The sequence below is a fragment of the Salvelinus alpinus genome, chromosome 23 (assembly GCF_045679555.1).
Source record: "Salvelinus alpinus chromosome 23, SLU_Salpinus.1, whole genome shotgun sequence".
NCBI classification, from domain to species: Eukaryota; Metazoa; Chordata; class Actinopteri; order Salmoniformes; family Salmonidae; genus Salvelinus; species Salvelinus alpinus.
The window spans coordinates 33,640,255-33,662,975 of NC_092108.1; the positions used below are offsets into that span (position 1 = coordinate 33,640,255).

A 22,721-nucleotide genomic window follows, 5' to 3' on the forward strand; every position below is an offset into this window, starting at 1 on the left:
ATAATGACCCGATAGAAATGCATTTCTGTATATCAAGAACAAGTCTACATCAAGGTAAAATATTATAATGATACTATGGAGGAAAGATACATCCCCTGTCAATCAAAAACATTTAAATAATAAATCCACATTTCACAATCATAATTAATAGACTGACTTAATGAAGATATGCCATTGCAGTGGTGATATATTGGATTGCGGTAATGAGGTGTGATGGCTGCTGGGTAAAATGCCTGTCTACATCCCAAATGGCACCCTATTCCCTATTTAGTGCACTAATTTTGACCAGGGCTCTGATCAAAAGTAGTGCACTATATAGGGCATAGGGTGCCATTTGAGACTCAGCCCCTGTGACTGCCGTGCATTAACCTTGTACAATTAAAGACATTACACAGTCGCGAAAGAAGGAGACACACTCCTGCCAGCAGCACCGTACAGCAGCCCTCACATTGTTAACTAGCTGTTGTTGTGGGGGTGAATTATGCTGGACCAGATCTTTTGATCATGGAGCGCAAGAACTACAATGTTGAAGGGGTATCGGTGGTGGGGTTTAGGGGGGCACTTACTCCCTTAAAAGTACACTAAGTAGGCTAATGATCTTACTGAAACGTATAGAACTAAATAAGAATTCAACTTCCATCTGCATGTATACTACAGTACTTATACATTTACATGGGGCAGGAAACTGACTACTTAAGCCGAGGATTTGTTTCATGCTCTCGCTATAATCCCCAATGATAATCGCTTTAATAAATTGGATTTAAATTAATAGTATTCCTTCATCGATCAAAAGTAAATTGACAGAAAATGTTACGCAACAAACCAATTTTTTTCACAATTCAGAAGTCCCGATCCCACAGATCCCACCATGAACCAAGTTACCATAGGACAACAGCAGATCACCAATGGGGGGTTGGTTGGGGGAGTAGTGGGGGAATTCAAAGGAGGGAGGCGATCCTTAGAGAAGTTAAGCTTATAGAGAGTATCAGTCAGAGGAAGTCAAGCAAATCATGAGCAAGCAAAAGGTGAGAGGTCGTTAGAGAGAGGAGAGGCTGAGGAGAGAGAGGAGAGGGAGGGGGGTTCCGCAAGGCCCCTGGTTGCAGAGTCACAGTTTCCAATGATCACTTTTGTGACTATGCAACTGGGCTCATATTACTAGCTGCAACATCACAAAAATGACACTGGCAACCGCTAATTAGCTGGCAAAATAACAGAAGGAATAACCAAACCAAAACAGGTAGGTAGCTAAGAAACTGAAAAAAAGAGTGTGCTGCTCAATCAGAAGTAAATCATGTTAATTAAATACATGCCGGCATACAGAGAGAGGAATTAGCTAGCAGTTTATGTTCTCGAACCCTCAAGTGTGATAAATTATGTCGAAACCACAAACCAATATTCAGATTCAAGTGTTACTGCAATAGCATGCGATAAGAAATTGAGCGATAACTCATTATTTTCCCTCACCATTCCTTCACCCGTGATAAAAGACAATATTTCTACACTCACCACAGTTGGTGGTTCGATGGCAGTATATTTTCTTTGACCACATATCCTGGCCCTTGTCTTTCCCCAGAAGATCTCACCTCATGAGTGTGGACCACAAATACAATAACACCAGGCTATATAACATCACACTACTCAGACCTGTTCTGTTATGTGAAAGTTTCCTCGGTGGACCTTAGAGAGCGGCAGGGCTAGCAATAAAGAGATTACTGAGTCATAGTAGTGATAGTACTATACGGGACTGGCACGTAAAGTGGGAGGAAAATAAGAGAGAATATTAAAAGGGAACCAGAAGTTTAATACCACAAAATACCTTATTGATACCATATTAATCTGACAATAATATGGTTGCAAAAATCTGGTATCTTTCCCCAAAATCTCCTGGAAACTTTCCCCAGATTCCTTCAGGCTTTCTGGAAAATCTGGGCATTTTGGGAAAGTTCTCCGGATTTTTGCAATTTTTGATAGTGGTGAGGATAGCCCTGACTCTAGGAACTCCTACCTGCGGAAGTCCAGGAGTGTCCTGCTGGACTCAGGGACGTTCTGGTTGAGCCAGGTGAGGAAGTGGAACTGCGTGACGGTGCGCGTCTCGTTGGTCTGCATGTTCTTCAGGTAGAAACTACGAACCAGGAAGTCATCACACCAGATGTGCTCCGACACCAGGTTAACCTACAAAAAGAGGAAGTGATATCAGAGAAGTAGAATGAGTTCACATGGTCGAATTCTATGGTCAGAGTTATCTCTGAAAACACACTTATGCATGCCATTATAAGTGCACTAGATTTTAAACATGTAGTGCACCTTATAGAAAGTTCGTATTACTGTATTAAATTATATTAAACAGATTAATACAATTAAAAGTGAGTCCATTTACAAAATAAATTCTGCTGAATTACTCTGCTACACAAGCGCATGCATTTTAAAAATCAAAACGACTATAACCATATTTCAATTGAGAACAGACAACACACACAACTAGAATAATGTAAAAATGGTCTATTTGATCAAACAGCCGACATTGGATAGCCCGGCCTCGTACCTCATAGATGTGGTAAAGGTTAGACCCCTCGTCAGGCCAGTAGTGGTAGCACTGTTTGACTCCGCTCTCAGTGAGGGGCGTCAGCATGACAATGACCACACAGCCGTTCTCCCACACCATCTGCACACAAAAGACAGAGAACCGCCATTTTGTCACACGCAACGCCAGATAATTGCCTCGTGACATGCCTACACACCCGCCTCTCACTCACGCTACTCCATTCAGACGCTCTCACACACACTTTGAACCCCCTTTTATGTAGGAGCCCATTCACTTGTGTCACAGGAAACAGACAAAACAACACAAACAAGAATATTTATTGTTCTCAATTTCTTTGGAATAAAACGCTTGATTAAAATAGTTCATTATAATCCGCTCATTCATCTTATTGAGTCGTCTGCATCTAAATTACAGTATCATCTACTTTCCAAAAGACAATTGGTAAAAACACTGTTCGCTGTCGCTGTGAATTTATTAAAGTCCTCGAAATGGTTGCATTTGTCAAAACTTTAACAATATTAAAACAGTTTGGTAAAAAATAAAAAACAGCTACATATCTAGGGGGGTTGACAGTGCAAATTAGCCCACACTAAAGCATGACGGTACAGTGCATCTGACTGTCAATGTTTTAATTGTATCTGTCCCTTAACAAATGAATACATTATCGTTATTGAGACAGTCCCTCTCCCTATTGTGTCGTTCCAGAACTAGGACTGTCTGTGTAGGTGTATTTTTCCCGCTGACATAGAGCCAGTTTATTTGCCGTTGGCCAGAAACTAGATAGGCTCCAGAGAGCCATTGGCAGGATAGAAAAACAGCAGGCAGGTTAATGGAGCTAATAAAACATTATTGTTACAGTCATCAGATTACCAGGATGCTTTCACCTATGGCTCAACATTTAATAATAAAGATACTAATGAAAGTAGATCCTCTTAAAGGGGCCATCAGCAGTTGCTACATCCAGTTTAGAACTTATAACTGAATAACGTATACTGTGTGTACCCATTGATTCTAGAAGAATATAACTTCTAAATGCCTGACGATTGTATTTAAACTGTTGTACCCCATCAGAACCCAAAATATAAGCCTGTTTTACTCCAATGTTTGTCAACAAAGTAAATGTAAACAAGCCCTATATAGCTTCAAAACATGGTTAAAACTACATTGTGATGTCATGGATGGTCAGTCCTTGCATCCATAGGTCTGTTGATGAATTTGAGACTGTTAACATTTCTCCAGCCCCATCCCTCAATTTGTTATACCACAACAGGGGCTGGGAGTACGTTTTGTTATTGTTTCAACTGCTGATTGCCGCTTTAAGCCCATTGAACAACCCTCCCAATAACTACAGTTATAATGGTCCTGAATAAATGTGAAGTTACATCAAGGCTATTACTTGATTCTCCATTGAAAGTGCTTCTTAGTCTAGGACTAGTCTTAATCTGTGTCCGGGAAACCAGCCCTTGATGATTGTAGAACATCATTCTTCTGGAATGGACACTTAAAAAAATACCCTTCAGTTAAAGCCTGAATATGGAAGCTCTCTGAACTCTGAGTCGCCTTAATGACTATGGGAGAGGGGGAAAGAGACGGGGGAGAGAAAGGGTGTTGAGGAGAGAGAGCGAGAGCGAGAGAGAGAGGGGGGAAGGAGGGAGCGAGAGAGCGAGAGGAGGGGGAGGAGAGGGGGGAAGGAGAGGGGGGGTGGGGGGGGGAAGGAGGAGAGAGAGCGGAGGAGGGGGAGGCGGAGAGGGGAGAGAGCTAAAGAGAGGTGAAGAAGAGAGAGAGCTGCATCCTGTGTGGAGAGGGCCAGTGAATGGACAAGAGGGAGAAGATTAGTGAGGAGAGGAGAGAGAGAGAGAGAGAGAGCCTCCATCCCCCCTCTCCAACAGGGATTAGGCAGAGAGGGGGGGACAGGGGGAGGCACATACTTCAGTTGTCCTCATGCTGGGCCAGGCATTCCCTCCACTCAGTAGCACAATTCAAGTAGCATACTGGTGACAGAAGATGCATCCCAAATGGCGCCCTATTCCCTACATACATAGTGCCATTATCAGAGAAGTAGAATAATAATGTACCACTTTATCGATTGCATGAAATAATCAAATCTAATTCAAGACGACCTCCCTTTCTCTCCTAGCCTGACACAACCAGGTCTATCTGTATGTATAATGGATACTGATATTTGATTATCATTTGCAACTAGATTGTGTAGCGGTATATATGGAGGCTATGGCGTCTACAAAAAGCACTTGTCTCCAGTTTGAATTACACTGCTAATAACACGGTTCCCTTCTTGTTAAAGACTGGAGAAGATATTGATTTTATGAGAGAGAGGAGTGTACCTGCCAGAAATCAGACACCGTGGAGGGAAGAGGGCCTTGAGTAGCGATGTAGGCTGGGTTCCGTGGGTCGTGGTCCATCTGGGGAGAGAGAAAGAGAGTGAGAGTGAGAGTGAGAGTGAGAGTGAGAGTGAGAGAGAGAGAGAGAGAGAGAGAGAGAGAGAGAGAGAGAGAGAGAGAGAGAGAGAGAGAGAGAGAGATGAAGAGAAAGGTTATTACTTAATTATTGATAAAGTACAGGACCACAAAGTTTACCCTCGTAGGTGCTTTGAGAAAGAATAATAATCTTAGACTGGGTCTCATCGAAAAATAGATCAAATCAAAACGTAAAACTAAATCATAATGAAACAACACTATCGGGTCCAATAAAAACTTCACAGAATCATTATCACATTGTAAAAGGCAATTTCACAATCTGTAAGAGCAATTTTAGCATAAGGCTGATTTAAAGTAACATCCACAATGGCTGTAGAACAAGGACAATCAGAGCATTGCTGCCTGCTCTGCCCTTCCAAAGAAATAGTCTTGATGGCCAGTGAAGCGTTCAAGGTCTCTATTGGGCTAACGCAGGGTGCAAAACCATTCACCCTGGTTAACCAAATGTTTGTGGACGAACTCCTTTCTATGAATCTAAAATCCAAATGACGTCTTTTCTTCTTCTACGGTGCTTAAATCAACAAGGCTGCTGAACTCTCGCAAACTTGGAGTGCGAAGAAAATTGAAAAGAAGCGTGGGCCAGAAACGTGGGGCGAATGCGAGAATAGGTAAGTGACAGTCATACCTATTACCATGCAAATTGTATGGAAAATGTAATAATTGGATAGGCCAATTTAGCTGGAAGCAATTATGGGAGAAGACAGATAATTCAAAGGCTTGAACACACAAAATGGTCTTTAATAGTATTCTGTTGCTTTATGAACTGAAATAATAAAATGTTTTAAATGAACTCGGGTTTGCACAGAAGATTACACTTTTAACTTTAATTTATTAACTGGGGGAAGAAAAGAACAGTATTAACTAGCTAGATGTTTGAATTTCAATTAAAGCGGAAAAACTGTCACGGCAAAGTGCATTTGTTGAAGGATGGAGGAGAATAGACGGGCTGTAAATGGTAAAGTGCTTTTAAGTCATTTTATATAATTGTCAATGATGACAAATGCTAACAAGGAGTCAAACATTTTAGCTTTGGCCTTTAAAAAAAATGTAATAAAGAAATACAACAAACGTCTACTGTTTTATGCAATATCCTTGCTTGACGACTCAAACAGAATTCTTCCGTTGCTGTCATTCGCTACATACTTCAGTTTGAGACTGCCATCATTGAAGTTGTTTGTGGTGACGTCAAAATGAGGGGTGTTGTACAAAACAAAGTTATCCATGATTGGAACATCTCTAACCAATTAGAGTATCAAAACCAATGACCAATTTTCAAAACGTCACTTGGGACCAATCAGACGATCTAGAATGTATTTCCATCCTAGAAATCGTTGGGGAGGTCCTCAGATCCAGACTCATTGCTAAGAAGAACTAACGTCCGCAATACCCTTGGGGAGTATCTGATGCAACATAGAAACTGACTGTGTCCTTGGTAAATAAGAATTTGTTCTTAACTGACTTGCCAAGATAAATAAAGGTTAAATATAACATTTTAAAATAGACTCAATACGGAGGCTCAGTGTAAAGTCTCTCAGAACACTCAGCACAGAGAGAAAGATAGAGAGTGAGGGGAAGGAGAGAGAAAGAGAGTGATGGAGAGAGGGAGGGAGAGGAGAAAGAGAGTGAGGGAGAGAGGGAGGGGGAGGAGAAAGAGAGGGAGGGGGAGGAGAAAGAGAGGGGGGAGGAGAAAGAGTGTGCGGGAGAGAGGGAGGGGGAGGAGAAAGAGAGTGAGAGAGAGAGATGGAGGGGGAGGAGAAAGAGAGTGCGGGAGAGAGGGAGGGGGAGGAGAAAGAGAGTGCGGGAGAGAGGGAGAGGGAGGAGAAAGAGAGTGAGGGAGAGAGGGAGAGGGAGGAGAAAGAGAGTGAGGGAGAGAGGGAGAGGGAGGAGAGAGGGAGGGGGAGGAGATAGAGAGTGAGGGAGAGAGGGAGGGGGAGGAGAAAGAGAGTGAGGGAGAGAGGGAGAGGGAGGAGAAAGAGAGTGAGGGAGAGAGGGAGAGGGAGGAGAGATGGAGGGGGAGGAGAAAGAGAGTGAGGGAGAGAGGGAGGGGGAGGAGAAAGAGAGTGAGGGAGAGAGGGAGAGGGAGGAGAAAGAGAGTGAGGGAGAGAGGGAGAGGGAGGAGAGAGGGAGGGGGAGGAGAAAGAGAGTGAGGGAGAGAGGGAGAGGGAGGAGAAAGAGAGTGAGGGAGGGAGGGAGAGGGAGGAGAGATGGAGGGGGAGGAGAAAGAGAGTGAGGGAGAGAGGGAGGGGGAGGAGAAAGAGAGTGAGGGAGAGAGGGAGAGGGAGGAGAAAGAGAGTGAGGGAGAGAGGGAGGGGGAGGAGAAAGAGAGTGAGGGAGAGAGGGAGAGGGAGGAGAGATGGAGGGGGAGGAGAAAGAGAGTGAGGGAGAGAGGGAGAGGGAGGAGAAAGAGAGTGAGGGAGGGAGGGAGAGGGAGGAGAGAGGGAGGGGGAGGAGAAAGAGAGTGAGGGAGAGAGGGAGGGGGAGGAAGACTGAGTGTACGCATTCTTAGTGTACGTCTCTCTTCTCCCTCCCTCTCTCATTCTCTCTCTCTCTTTCTCTAGCTCCCTCTCTGTCGCTCTCACTCTCTCTGTTGTTCTCTCTTTTTCTCTCTCTAATTTCTCTCTCTCTCTCTCACACACATCCAAGTGTCTGCTGTCTCCCAACTGAGAGTTGGTGCTAATGACATTCTGGAGTGTGTTTCCTCCATTCAGCCGTCAGTAGGCTGAGGGGCTGATGCTGTTGATGGGTTTCCAGGAACCCAGTTTGGAGAGAGACAGAGATAAATATTTATTTCTGTATCTATATATCTATATATAAATATATATATATCTATATATATAAATATCTATATATCTATATCTATATATATATATAGAGAGAGAGAAATATATATATACACAGATATATATATATATATAGAGAGAGAGATACAGAGCGAAAGAGAGAGAGAGAGAGAGAGAGAGAGAGAGAGAGAGAGAGAGAGAGAGAGAGAGAGAGAGAGAGAGAGAGAGAGAGAGAGAGAGAGAGAGAGAGAGAGAGATTAGTCCTTATTGGGACCTAATGAGGAGCAAGCAGCAACGCGACAGGCGTAATCATGGCTGTTTTGTTCTGCTCAGCCAGGGTCTGTGTTGCTGTAATTATCAGCCTTTCTTCCCTTCTGGCCGGTGGCTGTCGGTGGCGGTTATTGCAGAGCACTGCTCTGTCTCTGTCTGTCTGTCACCAACGCACCATGGGGGACCGAGGCTTATCAGGTGATTCGCTGGGGTTCTGGGCCTCATTTCAGAGGTGTTTCAAAAGGTATTCAATGGGATTGAGAGAGGCAGACTCAGATGTTTTGTTCCCCATGTATTGTGAGGGACTAGTAGTTAGGATCTGAAAGCGAGAGTCCATAAGACTAGCTAGAGCATCCTTAGAAACTCGACATACACTTCAACTTAAAACCAACAGGAGCACTGTACTGTAATATCTTCAAAACAAAGCCATGCAATAATAGTTCAGGAGGAATTAGCTTGAAACCAGAGATCCTACAGCAGAGAGAAGTAATAACAAGCTCTTTATGCTCCCATCACAAGGCAGTTACACAATTCTTATAATAATATTGTTTTAAGTTTTGCTTTAAGATTCACAGTGTTACTTTGCAGACAAACATTCTCCTGAGCGCCAACAACAATGCTGTGCGTGTGGGCGAGTGAGGAAATCAAATTGCCAGAAGCAGAGGTATTTCTGTATAACTGGTTGTACCCATCATGCTTGTCAGTCGGTCGGTGTTTGGAAAAGGTTCTTCTGTTTAGTTGTGAGTCACATCCTGGCACCTTGGTGTGACGAAGCCTGGGATGCCTCCCAAATGAAACCCGATTCCTTACATAGTGCACTACTTTTGACCAGATCCCTATGGGCCCTGGCCAAAAGAAGTGCCCTATGAAGGGAATAAGGTGCCATTTGGGACGCATACCCTGGATTTGAAATGCATAGTGTTCCTGCTTCTTTTAATGGGATGCTTCTGGATCGGCCTCCAGGTTGTTTTTTTACAACCGTTTTCAAATGGGTATGCTCAGTTACTGAATTCACATGGTTCTTATTTCCCTCATTCTCTTACAAATGTTTGGTCATTGGACATTCACAGTTGAGTTACAGAACACTATTTTGCTCAAAACATAATTTTTTGATACTTAAGCAGGTGTAAAATACTGTATTTAGGCCTATACTCTGGATGTTTTCCAACAGGAAAAGTTAAATAAGCCTGATGGAAATAAATGTTTCACTCCTCATCCTGATTTACTTCTTACTGTATGTATTTGCTTGTTTATGCTGGGTACTGCAATTCAGCTTTTAGCTGCCGATGTGTAATCAACTAAACCTGAATATACTGTACATTTAGTGTGGGCCAGCATGCCTGTGGAACACATGCCCTGACAAAATTAGGCTGTTCTGAGGGCAAAAGGGGGGGGGGGCAACTCAGGAAGGTGTTCCTAATGTTTAGTACACTTAGTGTGCATATGCAACATCAAAACCCCCCCAAAATAGTCGTGCCAAACAGTAAACAACAACACATACACCAACATCAGCGTCATTCAAGGTGAATAATAGTAATACCTCAGTTCTTTACACATCAACTGTGCTTTCAATGATGAATAGGGTGAACCATTCATAGTACCCTTTCCCAAACATTCCCCATGTGAATATTCACACCTTATTAGATTTTTTATTGAAAAAATAATGAATATACAATGCATGAAACGCAGCGTGTATAAGCAATACAAAGCATCTTAGTAAAGCTAAGCAACCGTTGCATCAAATATTATATTGTAAAACACTGCTTTGCTTTTGTTCATTCTAAATCCCTGTTGGGCTGTCAGTACAGCACGCCACACCCTCAGTATAAAGCAGAAAATACACTTACAATTGGGCTGGCATTGATGTAATCTGAATTGCCTTGGCTGTTTTCAACCTTCAAGGTTATTCTTGAGTGATCATCTGAAATATGAATGGAGGAATTATTGCAGCCCCCCACCCGGCCTGCCTGCAGTGTGTTTCAAGTGCAGGAATACTGAAATAATCAAAACATCCTCAAACATAACCTCATCACTGAAACCTAAAAGAAACCTGCTCCATATATCATATAAAGTAGTCTCAGATGGGTGCAATTGACAGTAACATGATATCTAACAGCCTTTTAAGACAGTATTTTAACTCAGAGGTCAGTCACCTATAATGCAGGGACAAATCAAAGTGCAAGATGAAGGTAAAGCTGTCTTAGGTCTGGAGAGCAGGAGAACTGCTCTCTATACCGCTGTGAGCATGGGTTCAAATCCCATTCACTGCTTCAGCACACACTGTTCTACCTTTCTATCCAATAAACATGGAAGAGCATGGAAGGAGTGGGACCGCCCCACTCTTTTAAAAGAAGAGAAAAATAACTCACAGGCCACCACAGCATTGAAGCGGTTCTTCTTTGTGTTCCCGGCCCCCAGGCCTGTAGTCGAGGCGTTGGGCTCAGCCTGGTACGCACACAGAGCCTCCCACTCCTTCTCCAGACGATTTTGGTTTTTCAGGTGGTCCTCCATGTAAAACTAGGGAGGACAGAAAATATATGGATTCAATACGGATGAAATAACTATAGTTGTACCCATGTTGTTTATCAGTTGGTGTGTATTCCTCCACAATGTAAGACTAGGGAGGGAAGAGAAGATTTATTTTAAATTCATTTTGGCTTAGTCAATAACAACCAGGCCAAGAAGAAGTAATGAAAAGCAAGATGTAGACACAATAAGGAGACTTGAAATAGACTATTCTTAATTCAGCAGGAGCATTTTATTGTAGACATTATATTAATACTAGTAATGCAAATGTTTTGTGGCATTTGATTCCTATATGTGTGTGTCTTTATTAGAGGAGAAGTGAGCTCATAACCCAACCTCCTCCCATTTATTTATGGTCTCTACGTGGTCCTAGTCCTAGTCAAGAACAGGAATAGTTTCCTCTAAATGACAAGCCATTCAACCAAGACCATTACCTCTCCTACTCTATTCATAATTAAGTCAGGAGCACTGACTTTGATTAACTGCAGCTAATGAGATTGTCAAAGCTAAATGTGAAACATAGAATGTTTCAGCACTGGGGCCATCAGGGTAGACAAGCTATTGTTCCTCTCTGTTGGAAGAGGACAGTTGGGCTGAGATGGTTGTTGGACATCACTGATGATCCAGGGTCCATAGACAAACAAGTATCTAACACTCACCAGAAATATCTCTTTAACACAAAATAAAAGGCTACGCCCCAAATGGCACACTATTCCCTACGTAGTACACTACTACCATACTACCCATAGTGATCTGGTCAAGACAAAAGTAGTGCACTATATAAGGAATAGGGTGCCATTTGAGACAGCCCTAATGTCATTCTATTAATAACATAAGATTACAATGGGGAGAACATCATCTAGATTCATGGTGAGTACTTAGAGAGGCTTAATGGACTTTCTCCTAACAGGATATATGGGGTATTTGTTGAAATAGAATCTGTCCTGGACAGATATCTTATCTGCGTCCCAAATAGCGCACCTTATGGTGTTAGGGAATAGGGTGCCATTTGGGACTCACCCTTGACTGGATCCTCCTCACTGTGATTGAAAAAGCGAAGCTCCTTAACGCAGCGTACAGGGATGATCAGCACTAGGTTCACCACACACACACACACACACACACACACACACACACACACACACACACACACACACACACACACACACACACACACACACACACACACACACACACACACACACACACACACACACACACACACACACACACACACACACACCATTTAACAATGCTACTTTAATCCCTGCCCACGCTATCCCAATATGTCCCGGCCTCCATATCATATCAATACATATTACACTATGTGCTGACACACCGAACACAGTCTGGGAAACAGGCTCAATATTTTAGCAGGCCATGAATCCATGACCCTTCCTTGATTTACCCCCTTATCGAATAGCACCTTCATCCTGCACTGTTACCCTACCCGGATAACCTCACCCCCTCCACCTCTACCCCTCCATCCATACCACTCCACCAGCCCTCCCAGGGCATCAGACAGCCACACTCTCCTCTGCGTTAATGCCAGAGTAATGGGGTTTTGTACTGTGTAAAGGGATTATTGCAATCCAATCAGGAGGTGCTGAGATCACCATGTGTCAGGCAAACACTGGCTAATCCCCTTACTGCTGGGTTTACAGCTGCCAAAAGGTGCTCAATAAAATCAGAATGAAATAACGCTCGATGAGGAGCTAGCGCTCAGCTCAGGGCCGTCGATGACGTCGTGGCAGGGCTAGAGCCTCGTAATGAACTAGACTAGAGCACCTGGGTGAGAGGACACGTGCACATAGGAGCTGCTTGGTTTTACACCGACTGGATGTGTCACAAGTGGCACCGTATGGCCATCAAAAGGAGTGCACTACGTAGGGAATAGGGTGCCGTTTGGGACGCAGACACAGAGGTGCCAGGAAAGGGACGGGAACAACTGTGTACAACTGCAGCATCACAAACTACGGTGAGGAAGCTGCAGCATCACATGACGCTAACAACACCATTATAATAAGGCCACTTTTCTTCGTACTGGTTTAAGCTCGTATGGGATGCGTCCCAAACAGCACCCTATTTCCTATTCACTACTTTCGAACAGGGGCCCATCAAAAGGAGTGCATGACAAAGGGAATGGGATGCCATTTGGGACTCAACCATGGAATAGCGGGTATCATGGAAGATTAAGACATTTTACTCCTGAACACATGGTGCTTTCCAGCATGAACGCTCCCTGTCCTGTATTAAAGTGATTAAACAGCATATTTCTTCATATTTGGCACGTTGTGCCTGCAAAATGGTGGTGTAAATCAACACTCCAAATTACACCACACCCACACACCCTCACGTAACATACTCAGCTATCTTCTAAATAACTTCCCACTCGGCAGCTTCGCAAATCCCTAATCTCTATAGACTCCACGCAGTATAATCTAGAACAATTACTGGGCCAGCAACAAAAGACAAGATAATGTGCTTTATATATAGAGTATGTTCATCTGCTTAAGACACAGCCAAGTCTCTGTATGAAGTCAGATTCTGAACAAGTACCATGGGACAAAGTAATACATTAACATAGATAAGATGGTGCAAGGCAATTCTCTAATACAAATCAGTCGGGTATCATGATAGAGTGGGATTTGAAGCATTACAGGCAATTACTTTGAGGTGAATAAACCTAGTAAGCAATCAGGTTTTTTTCTGAACCCCAGAATTTGAATCATTCTACAACGTACTGTAGCGTAAGTGTGAAGCTTGGACTGCTGGTACTGACGACATGTTTGCCTCTCTGCACTGTCTGTGATAACTTAATATGAGCCCTCCTCAGATGGTTGTTCAGGTCTGACTGGTCATATAATATGACAGAGGAAACTACTCAGAACATTCACTGTGGCTAGATTAACAGTCACTTTTCAGAAAGAGCCCAGAACATAGGAAAAGAACAGAAGAGGGAAACATCAACACCACTCAATCAAAAAGTTGGCATTATTTTACTGGCAGATGGATCACAGTAACAGTTGTTGTTGTTGAGGGTGGGAGAAATAGGACGGAAGAGAGGAGAGAGAGAGGGGAGAGATGAAATAGGATAGAAGAGAGGAGAGAAGAGAGGAGAGAGATGAAGGAGGATGGAAGAGATGAGAGAGAGAGGGGAGAGTTGGAAGAGGAAAGAAGAGAGGAGAGAAGAGAGGAGAGAGATGAAGGAGGATGGAAGAGATGAGAGAGATGAAAGAGGATAGAAGAGAGGAGAGAGAGAGGGGAGAGATGAAAGAGGATAGAAGAGAGGAGAGAAGAGAGGAGAGAGATGAAGGAGGATGGAAGAGATGAGAGAGATGAAAGAGGATAGAAGAGAGGAGAGAGAGAGGGGAGAGATGAAAGAGGATAGAAGAGAGGAGAGAAGAGGGAGAGATGAAGGAGGATAGAAGAGAGGAGAGAGAGAGAGGGGGAGATGAAAGAGGATAGAAGAGAGGAGAGAAGAGAGGAGAGAGATGAAGGAGGATGGAAGAGATGAGAGAGATGAAAGAGGATAGAAGAGAGGAGAGAGAGAGGGGAGATATGAAAGAGGATAGAAGAGAGGAGAGAGAGAGGGGGAGATGAAAGAGGATAGAAGAGAGGAGAGAGAGAGGGGGAGAGATGAAAGAGGATAGAAGAGAGGAGAGAAGAGAGGAGAGAGATGAAGGAGGATGGAAGAGATGAGAGAGATGAAAGAGGATAGAAGAGAGGAGAGAGAGAGGGGAGAGATGAAAGAGGATAGAAGAGAGGAGAGAGAGAGGGGGAGATGAAAGAGGATAGAAGAGAGGAGAGAGAGAGGGGGAGATGAAAGAGGATAGAAGAGAGAGGGGAGAGATGAAAGAGGAAAGTTGAAGGAGAAGAGTGGAGAGAGAAGAGGAGAGAGAGAGGAGGAGAGAGATAAGATAGATGAGGAGAGTAAGATGAGAAGAGTAATAAATAAAATCTCAAAAAATAGCAATTAAGTTTGGGAAACATCTAAAATACGGTGACCCTCTCTCATATCATTACCAAACCCTGCAATGTCAAGTGCTGGTCCTGGGGCTGAGTTCACAAACCTGTTCTACTAACACACTGAAGCATCAGGACCAGAACATCCAATCAATCAGGATAAACCAAATTACAACACAATCAAAACAAAACTACATTGCTTATTGGGAAACACAAGCACAAAGCAAAATGCAGTGCTATCTGGCCCTAAATGGACAGTACACCATGGCTAACTATTAGACCATGGTTACTGATCTAAACCTTAGAAAAACCTTGAAAGTACAGGCTCAGTGAGCACAGCCTTGCCATTGAGAAGGGTAGACACAGGAAAACCTGGCTCCCTGTAGAGGAAAGGCTGTGCAACCACTGCACAACAGCAGAACCTGAGACAGAGCTGCATTTCCTGACAAAATGTAAAAAATATAAAACAATTAGAGAGTGTCATTTCCCCAAATTTGAAATCCTTATTCAAGGTTTCAAAGACCTCTCTGATGAGAGTAGGCTACCAGTCCTGTTGGGGGAGGACGCAGAGAGCTGTGGGTTGGCAGCGCACTACATTGCTGCCTGCCATAAGATGAGGGACAGTGTCTGACAGACCAATCAACCTGCACATATCTTCTACTGTATGCTTATTGTTATTGTTTAATGTATAGTTATTTTGACCCTTGGTTATTGTTCATTTTTGACAATTTTGATTCTTATTATTTTCATATTGTAAATATCCAAAGTAAGCTTTGGCAATACGTACATTGTTACGTCATGCCAATAAAGCAAATTTAATTTAATTGAAGATGAGAGAGAGATGAGAAGAGAGAGAAGAGGAGAGAGAGATGAGATGAAATGAGAAGAGAGAGATGAGAAGAGAGAGGAGAGAGAGATGAGGGGAGAGAGATGAGGGGAGAGAGACGAGAAGAGAGAGAAGAGGAGAGAGAGAAGAGGAGAGAGAGATGAGGAGAGAGAGGAGAGAGAGATGAGATGAAATGAGAAGAGAGAGATGAGAAGAGAGAGGAGAGAGAGATGAGGGGAGAGAGATGAGGGGAGAGAGACGAGAAGAGAGAGAAGAGGAGAGAGAGAAGAGGAGAGAGAGATGAGGAGAGAGAGATGAGAAGAGAGAGATGAGAAGAGAGAGATGAGGGGAGAGAGATGAGGGGAGAGAGATGAGGGGAGAGAGATGAGATGAGAGAGATGAGAGCGATGAGAGCGATGAGGAGAGAGAGATGAGAAGAGAGTGAGGAGAGAGAGATGAGAAGAGAGTGATGAGGAGAGAGAGATGAGGAGAGAGAAGAGGAGAGAGATATGAGAAGAGAGAGATGAGGAGAGAGATATGAGAAGAGAGAGATGAGGAGAGAGAGAAGAGAGAGATGAGGAGAGAGATGAGGAGAGAGAAGAGGAGAGAAAGATGAGAAGAGAGAGATGAGGAGAGAGATATGAGAAGAGAGAGATGAGGAGAGAGAGAAGAGAGAGATGAGGAGAGAGAAGAGGAGAGAAAGATGAGAAGAGAGAGATGAGGAGAGAGATATGAGAAGAGAAAGATGAGGAGAGAGAGAAGAGAGAGATGAGGAGAGAGAGATGAGGAGAGAGAAGAGGAGAGAAAGATGAGAAGAGAGAGATGAGGAGAGAGAGAAGAGAGAGATGAGGAGAGAAATATGAGAGAGATGAAGAGAGAAGAGATGAGGAGAGAGAGGAGAGAGAGATGAGGAGAGAGCGATGAGAAGAGTGAGATGAGAGAGGGGGTAGGAGAGAAGAGAGGAGAAGAGGAGATTCATGGCAGAAGAAGAGAGATGAGTAGGAGCGTGCCCCTGGACCTCCCCCAATCTCATGCAGATTGTGATGAAGCAGGGTATTTAGAATGATGAAGGGGGTGGGGCACAGCCGGGGGTGGGAGTGCGGGAAGCGTGGCTCACGCCTCATGGGTCATTTCCTTTCACTTCCCTGGCCTGGCTCCAATATATACCAACCAACCATAGCCAGCCGCAGTCTCATGAACAGTGAACAGTCTCTCTCCAATGACGGCCTCGTGGCTTACTTCATTCTCATAATTCAACTGCCGTACGTAGGAGGAAGGGACAAACAATTTGGCCAATCTGTAGAAATGGGCTCAGTTGAGTAGCAGCACACATTACTATCTGTTGCCAGGGAGCTGTCCAAGGGACTGAAGCTCACAGAGCTGTCTCTCACCTTACACTGCTGCTCCATTCAGAGGGCCGACCGGTGTGTGTGTGTGCGCGTGCGTGCGTGTCTGTGTGTCTCATATATTCCTGGTGTAAATCTCAGGGGCAATTAAGAGCTTCATGCCTATTGAACACATCCCAGGGCCCTTCTATCACATATTGTGAGGAGCGTGTAATGCATGTGGATAGAGCTATGTGAAGAACAGATATACACTGCAATTACAATGGTAGACAGAGTTATTCACAATCAATGAACATTTGAATATGTGGTTAGAGAAGACGTGGAAGAAGCATGCTCATAGAAATGTGGGTGTAATGTGAGAGAGAGTGAGAGAGAGAGAGAGAGAGAGAGAGAGAGAGAGAGAGAGAGAGAGAGAGAGAGAGAGAGAGAGATGGAAAAAGAAAGACAGATGGAGAGAGGTAGAGAGAGAGAGACACACAGGCAGACAGTGATAGGGTGAGTCAGTAGTGGTACGGATGTTTACCAGGATCATGTGACCAGTGGAGATGTCCATGTTAGTGTGGACTGGTTCCTCAGACCAGGAGGAGGTGGAGCTTTGTGCCGCGGGGCTGACGATGGGCCCCCCGTCGCTGAACTGGGGCGCCACACTGTGCATCGGCTCTGGACGCTCCGCCGGCTGCTTGACTGACATCCGCTGACGACACAGTTCCTAGGAAGGACACAAGCACAGTTACAAAGTTAACTAACGAATATGCTCTTCTGTTCTTTTGAAATAGAGGTTTTTCATATGCTAATGTTTCTTAAGACCTGCCATTACAAAACAATGGATTTTCTTTTGGTTTCTGATGGTATACATTACATTGATTATTATTAGGCTGTTTCAAATGTAGACATTCCAAAGGCTGCTTCTTGAATGAGGTTCTACTGTTACTGACCATCTCCAAGGAAACGGCAGCCGTCACTAAAGTTATGTCACTGTTATACACTACCTCGGTGTGTGCACATTCACAACCAATGGGGATTTGACTGCTGTATTGTAATGTTTGATAATGCGCACGTTAACATTTACAGTTTGCTTACTATCAGCGTCAACGAAATACCAAAGGCTTACTATACAAAAGGCCTTCTGTAGAAAAATTTGAGTATTTTTGTATTCCAGCATGGGTTCAACCTGCTATTTCAGTAATACTGAAATATTATTCGAGAAATATTTAAGTAATACTGAAACAGTTATAACATTTACTCCATGAGTTCAAATGATCATTTTTCTCAGTCACGGCTGAATGAGGATATCTGTTGGGGTGCAGCGATCTAATGCAGCTGGGGATGTAGCCTAGCGAATGTCAGAGGACGTCTGGCTACACATGCTCCAGTCATTAGGAGAGCGATAACAATGATTAACACTGGCTGTGAGTGACATCACAAGCAATTTCATTACAGTTGATATCTTATCTCACTATTTATCCTTATCCTCCCTGTGACATTGATCCACTGGCTGTCCAAGCCATAACCATGGCAATTAGGTCGGTCTTTGTTTTACCAGCACCCATTCCCTCAGTACCATTCACTGGAAAGAGTACATGGTGTGCTGCCACTCTGCTTCAGTTTAAGTACATAAAATATCACGATAGAAAAATATACCAAAAAAATACAGGAATCACATTATAGAAAAATACAGGAATCCATCCCGGCATATTTCCAATCTATTAACATGCTATTAGATTAGTCGAGTAGCTTATAACCACTCAATTCTTCAAAATCTGTCTGTCTGTCTGTCTGTCTGTCTGTCTGTCTGTCTGTCTGTCTGTCTGTCTGTCTGTCTGTCTTTCCCAGCAGCCACCAGGAAAGGCCTCTCTCCCATCCCTCTGCTACAGCCCCATTCCAGACAGCCAGACAGCCGCACCATTACCGCAGGCTCTAACATTCACATTCCAACAACTCTACAGGGTGGACTTGGTGGTTACCACCATCAGTCCTAATTAAAAAGGCCCCATATGAAAATGGCCTCCCCTGAGATTTTCAATTAGCTGCCTGCTAAAACCCCAAATGAAACAGACGAGGAGGAAAAAGAAAAACGTTCCACCAAGGTCGGGTTTAAATGAAATAAGACCTATTTATAGCTTTAGTATGGCACTGCCCAGGCCAAGGAGAAATGAACAGCGCTGTGTCCCAAATAGCACCATATTCCCTATATGGTGTATTACGTTTTTTTTTTCAGAGCCTTGTCAAAAGTAGTGCACTATGTAGGTCAGAGTCTGGTCAAAAGTAGTGCCCTATGTAGGGAATAGGGTGCCATTTGGGATGCTCCCCTGGTGTCAGTCTGTTATACTGTATATGGTTGAGCTCCATGTTATATTGCAGGATATGGAGAAATTCTGAAAACAAAAACCCTGGATTGATAGATGAATCTGTTCTCCGATGTGTGAGCCTGAGACAGACGTTGGAACAGTTGTCAGATGTTACATTATTCATTCCTTCAACTGATGTTTGAAAACAAGCTATGAATGTGTTATCTAATATTTCTCACACGAAAATCTGGAATTCAACACAGATTTTTTGTTAAAGTTAACCTTGTAAAAATCGATTAGATGATGGAAATGTATTCCAATGCGTTTGGTTCAGATGATACAGAACACACAAGCTATCTCACAAAATAAAGTCTGGCCTGACATAAAATAATATCATTATCTTCTATCATTTGATTTCAAATACACAGACAGAAAGACACAAGAGCCCTATGAGTCACTAAATAGGGAATAGGGTACCATTTGTGAAGCAACCATATACCATCCTGGGCAGTGGGAGTGTCTGTGAAGAGTGGCCAGTGTAGGCGAGCTTCTGATCTCGGTAAACCCAGTCTTGTGTAATTGGTCAGAAGCTCGATTAAGTTCTGGGTCCATACGTGTTAAGAGAAGAGCTAGAACGAGGATCAGAACCGGAACAAAGTGCTCCACCCTCTCTCTTTGCAAGTTACAGGCAAGTCTTTGGGCCAAATGTCCCCTCCCCGTCTGAAATTCGAAAGATGCTAACACCTGCGAAATCGTGATTCTTCCAAATAACCAGTGCTGAAAATCCCAAGCCCCGGAACTAAAGCTGCTCGTGATCTCACGCATCCCTTTGTAGCATGACAGATCTATGGTACCATTTATGTTGACTGTCACTGAGAGACTAGCGAGCCTCCAACACCAGTCCATGGTAGCATCTCAAATGGAACCCCATTCCCTATGTAGTGTACTACACTGTAAAGGCATGAATGGCATGATCCAAAATTACGCTTTGGTTCGACCAACCTATGCTATTCAACTTGTCTGAAATAAAATAACTAATTTGACCGATCAATGTGATTTTTTTCTATTGAATAAAAGCTTCTTAATTGCTTTCACGGGTGGGTTGTTTAGCAACAAAACTGATGCGTGTGCAACTTTGGCGGCAAAACAGACAAGGTTGTAAACTATATTTAGTCACCAAATGTTTATTGAAAACATTTAAAAAAATGCACAATACATCAATACAGTTGTTGATTAGCTAGCTTGGGAATTTTATATATTAGCATAGCTGTGACATAAGTCACCTCAAAACAAGACATGGTATCAAGAACAATATACAACTAACTGAAACAAACCTACGATTCCCCACATGGCAGCTATCTGACTGTTCAGAATCATAAAAACACACGGCCTTCTGCCTCTGCAATGCGTGCACATCATTTTTGTGATGTTGTCAGGCAAACCGTCGTCTATAGCAGTGTGGGAAATGTAGCGGTGGCAGCCTATTAAAATATTTGGAGGCGTGGCTTATTGTGACAGTGGATACAAAATAGCCTGTTAGATTTCCAATATTGGGGCCAATATATCTAAAAGTGTTATGTACAGAATGTGCTTGGAGTCATTATATCATGATTTTTAACCAACTTAATTTCTTGATTTACAGGGAATTGGTTTCATTGCATTAGAAATTTGGGAATTCAAAAGTGAAAAATCTACTTGGAACAAGATTAAACAATGGGTTGTATTTACATTAAATATTAGTTTGTATTTATGTTATTTATTAGGCTTTGCCCATGTGCTAAAACGAACAAACTCAATATGGTGGTGGGGGGGGGGGGGGAGAGAGAGAGAGAGAGAGAGAGAGAGAGAGAGAGAGAGAGAGAGAGAGAGAGAGAGAGAGAGAGAGAGAGAGAGAGAGAGAGAGAGAGAGAGAGAGAGAGAGAGAGAGAGAGAGAGAGAGAGAGAGAGAGAGAGATGCGGAAGGCCAGAGAGGGATAACATAAACCTCAGTAGACTGTTCAGCAGTGTGGCAGGCAGTTCGCGTGTTTCTCTTGGAAATCCAGGGGACTGGAGACTGGCTGACAGACAGGCATCATCCACAATATAGGGACAGCAGGCAGCCTGTCAATCAAGCTTTTCTCTTTCAGTGTCAACCAGTTGAACATCATATTTTCATATCACAGGACAATATGGCTGACAACTTAGAGACGCTGAGACCTAAGGCATAGAGATTTCTGTGATATATACTGTATAAGCTGGTAGTACACTGTGGGGGTATGTTGTGTGTGTGACCATGGCCTCAGAGGCGCAGACAGACGCACCCAGGGCTGGGTCATTAGCATGCAGTGAGGTTGTGAGAATGTAAGTGTGACTCAGTGATGTGTGTGTGTAGTACGGTCGTCAAACTGCCCGCTGCTACCCTTCTGGTATAATTGCATGTAGCTTTAAAGAGTCCCCTGCTCCCTTGTGCTGGGCCAACGCACGCACGCACGCACACACACACACACACACGCACACGCACACACACACACACACACACACACACACACACACACACACACACACACACACACACACACACACACACACACACACACACACACACACACACACACACACACACACACACACACACACACACACACACACACACACACACACACACACACACACACACACACACACACACACACACACACACACACACACACACACACACACACACACACACACACACGTACATTCAGTTCAGTCAAGGGAATCCTTCTATATATCCTTAGGATGGATGCTACACAGCTTCTATGAGAGTATAACATAGCAACAAAGGGATAATAACAAAGCATTGTATTGTAATTTCAGGTGTAGTATGTTAGTGAAATTACTTAATATCAAAATACACAATATTTGCATTGGTTTTAGTTGCATGGCCAAGGTGGTAAATGCCTTAGGAAAAGCTACTGACTCGTAATCAAAGTCTGTAAAGGTCCAGTAAACATCAATTAAGCGGAAATGTGCAGGAGCCCAGCAGTAAGTGGATTATGAAAAATATTTAAGACTAATTAAACTATCCAGACACCTTGTTGGTCGATATGAAATACATCCAAATATGTCACAGTCAAATAAAATATATTTGAAAGTAGAATGAAACATTAAAGTTGAATACCCTAAGCTAGTATTATTTATACATATTAGAATGACGAGGACAGCACCTAAAGTGCTGTAAAACGTAAGTACCAAAGAGAAGGGCTGTGGCCCTGCTCATTCTAAAATGAATGTTCACAGGACCACTCTCATTTTAAAAGATCAGGGAGAATGGTCAGTGGCAGAAATTTCTATCTAATTCATTGCTTAAAAAGGCACTTAATATTGGATTCTATAAATTGAATTTCACACCTGGACTTTCAGGACGTAGGATAATTACACCTGTTAGAGAGGGGAATTGAAATGACTACCAGCACAGACAGACAATGCCACCCGCAAACCTGTTTTTCCAAATTCCCAAACACTCAAAACGGAATGGAAGAAATGCACACTACTCTACAAATGAAAAATGAAAATGTCAAATACATACATAAATTACACTACAAACCACAAGTAGATAAACAAGTGTAACACAGGAGGTTGGTGGCACCTTAATTGGGGAGGATGGTCTCGTGGTAATGGCTGGAGCAGAATAGTTGCAATGGTATCAAATACCATGTGT

At 43.3% G+C, this 22,721-nt stretch overlaps 1 protein-coding gene across 4 annotated transcripts in view; it reads right to left on the reverse strand.

Moving 5' to 3' along the window:
* Window positions 1-22,721, reverse strand: part of LOC139550838 (receptor-type tyrosine-protein phosphatase N2-like) — a 144,659-nt gene that overhangs the window by 7,205 nt on the left and 114,733 nt on the right. For all 4 annotated transcript variants that reach the window (XM_071362035.1, XM_071362034.1, XM_071362036.1 and 1 more), the window contains 6 exons: window positions 17,275-17,460; window positions 10,457-10,604; window positions 9,935-10,008; window positions 4,885-4,962; window positions 2,543-2,662; window positions 2,006-2,172 (listed from right to left, as the gene is read on the reverse strand). In XM_071362035.1, coding sequence (XP_071218136.1) covers window positions 2,006-2,172; window positions 2,543-2,662; window positions 4,885-4,962; window positions 9,935-10,008; window positions 10,457-10,604; window positions 17,275-17,460 — 773 coding nt within the window. The remainder of the gene's footprint in view (window positions 1-2,005; window positions 2,173-2,542; window positions 2,663-4,884; window positions 4,963-9,934; window positions 10,009-10,456; window positions 10,605-17,274; window positions 17,461-22,721) is intronic.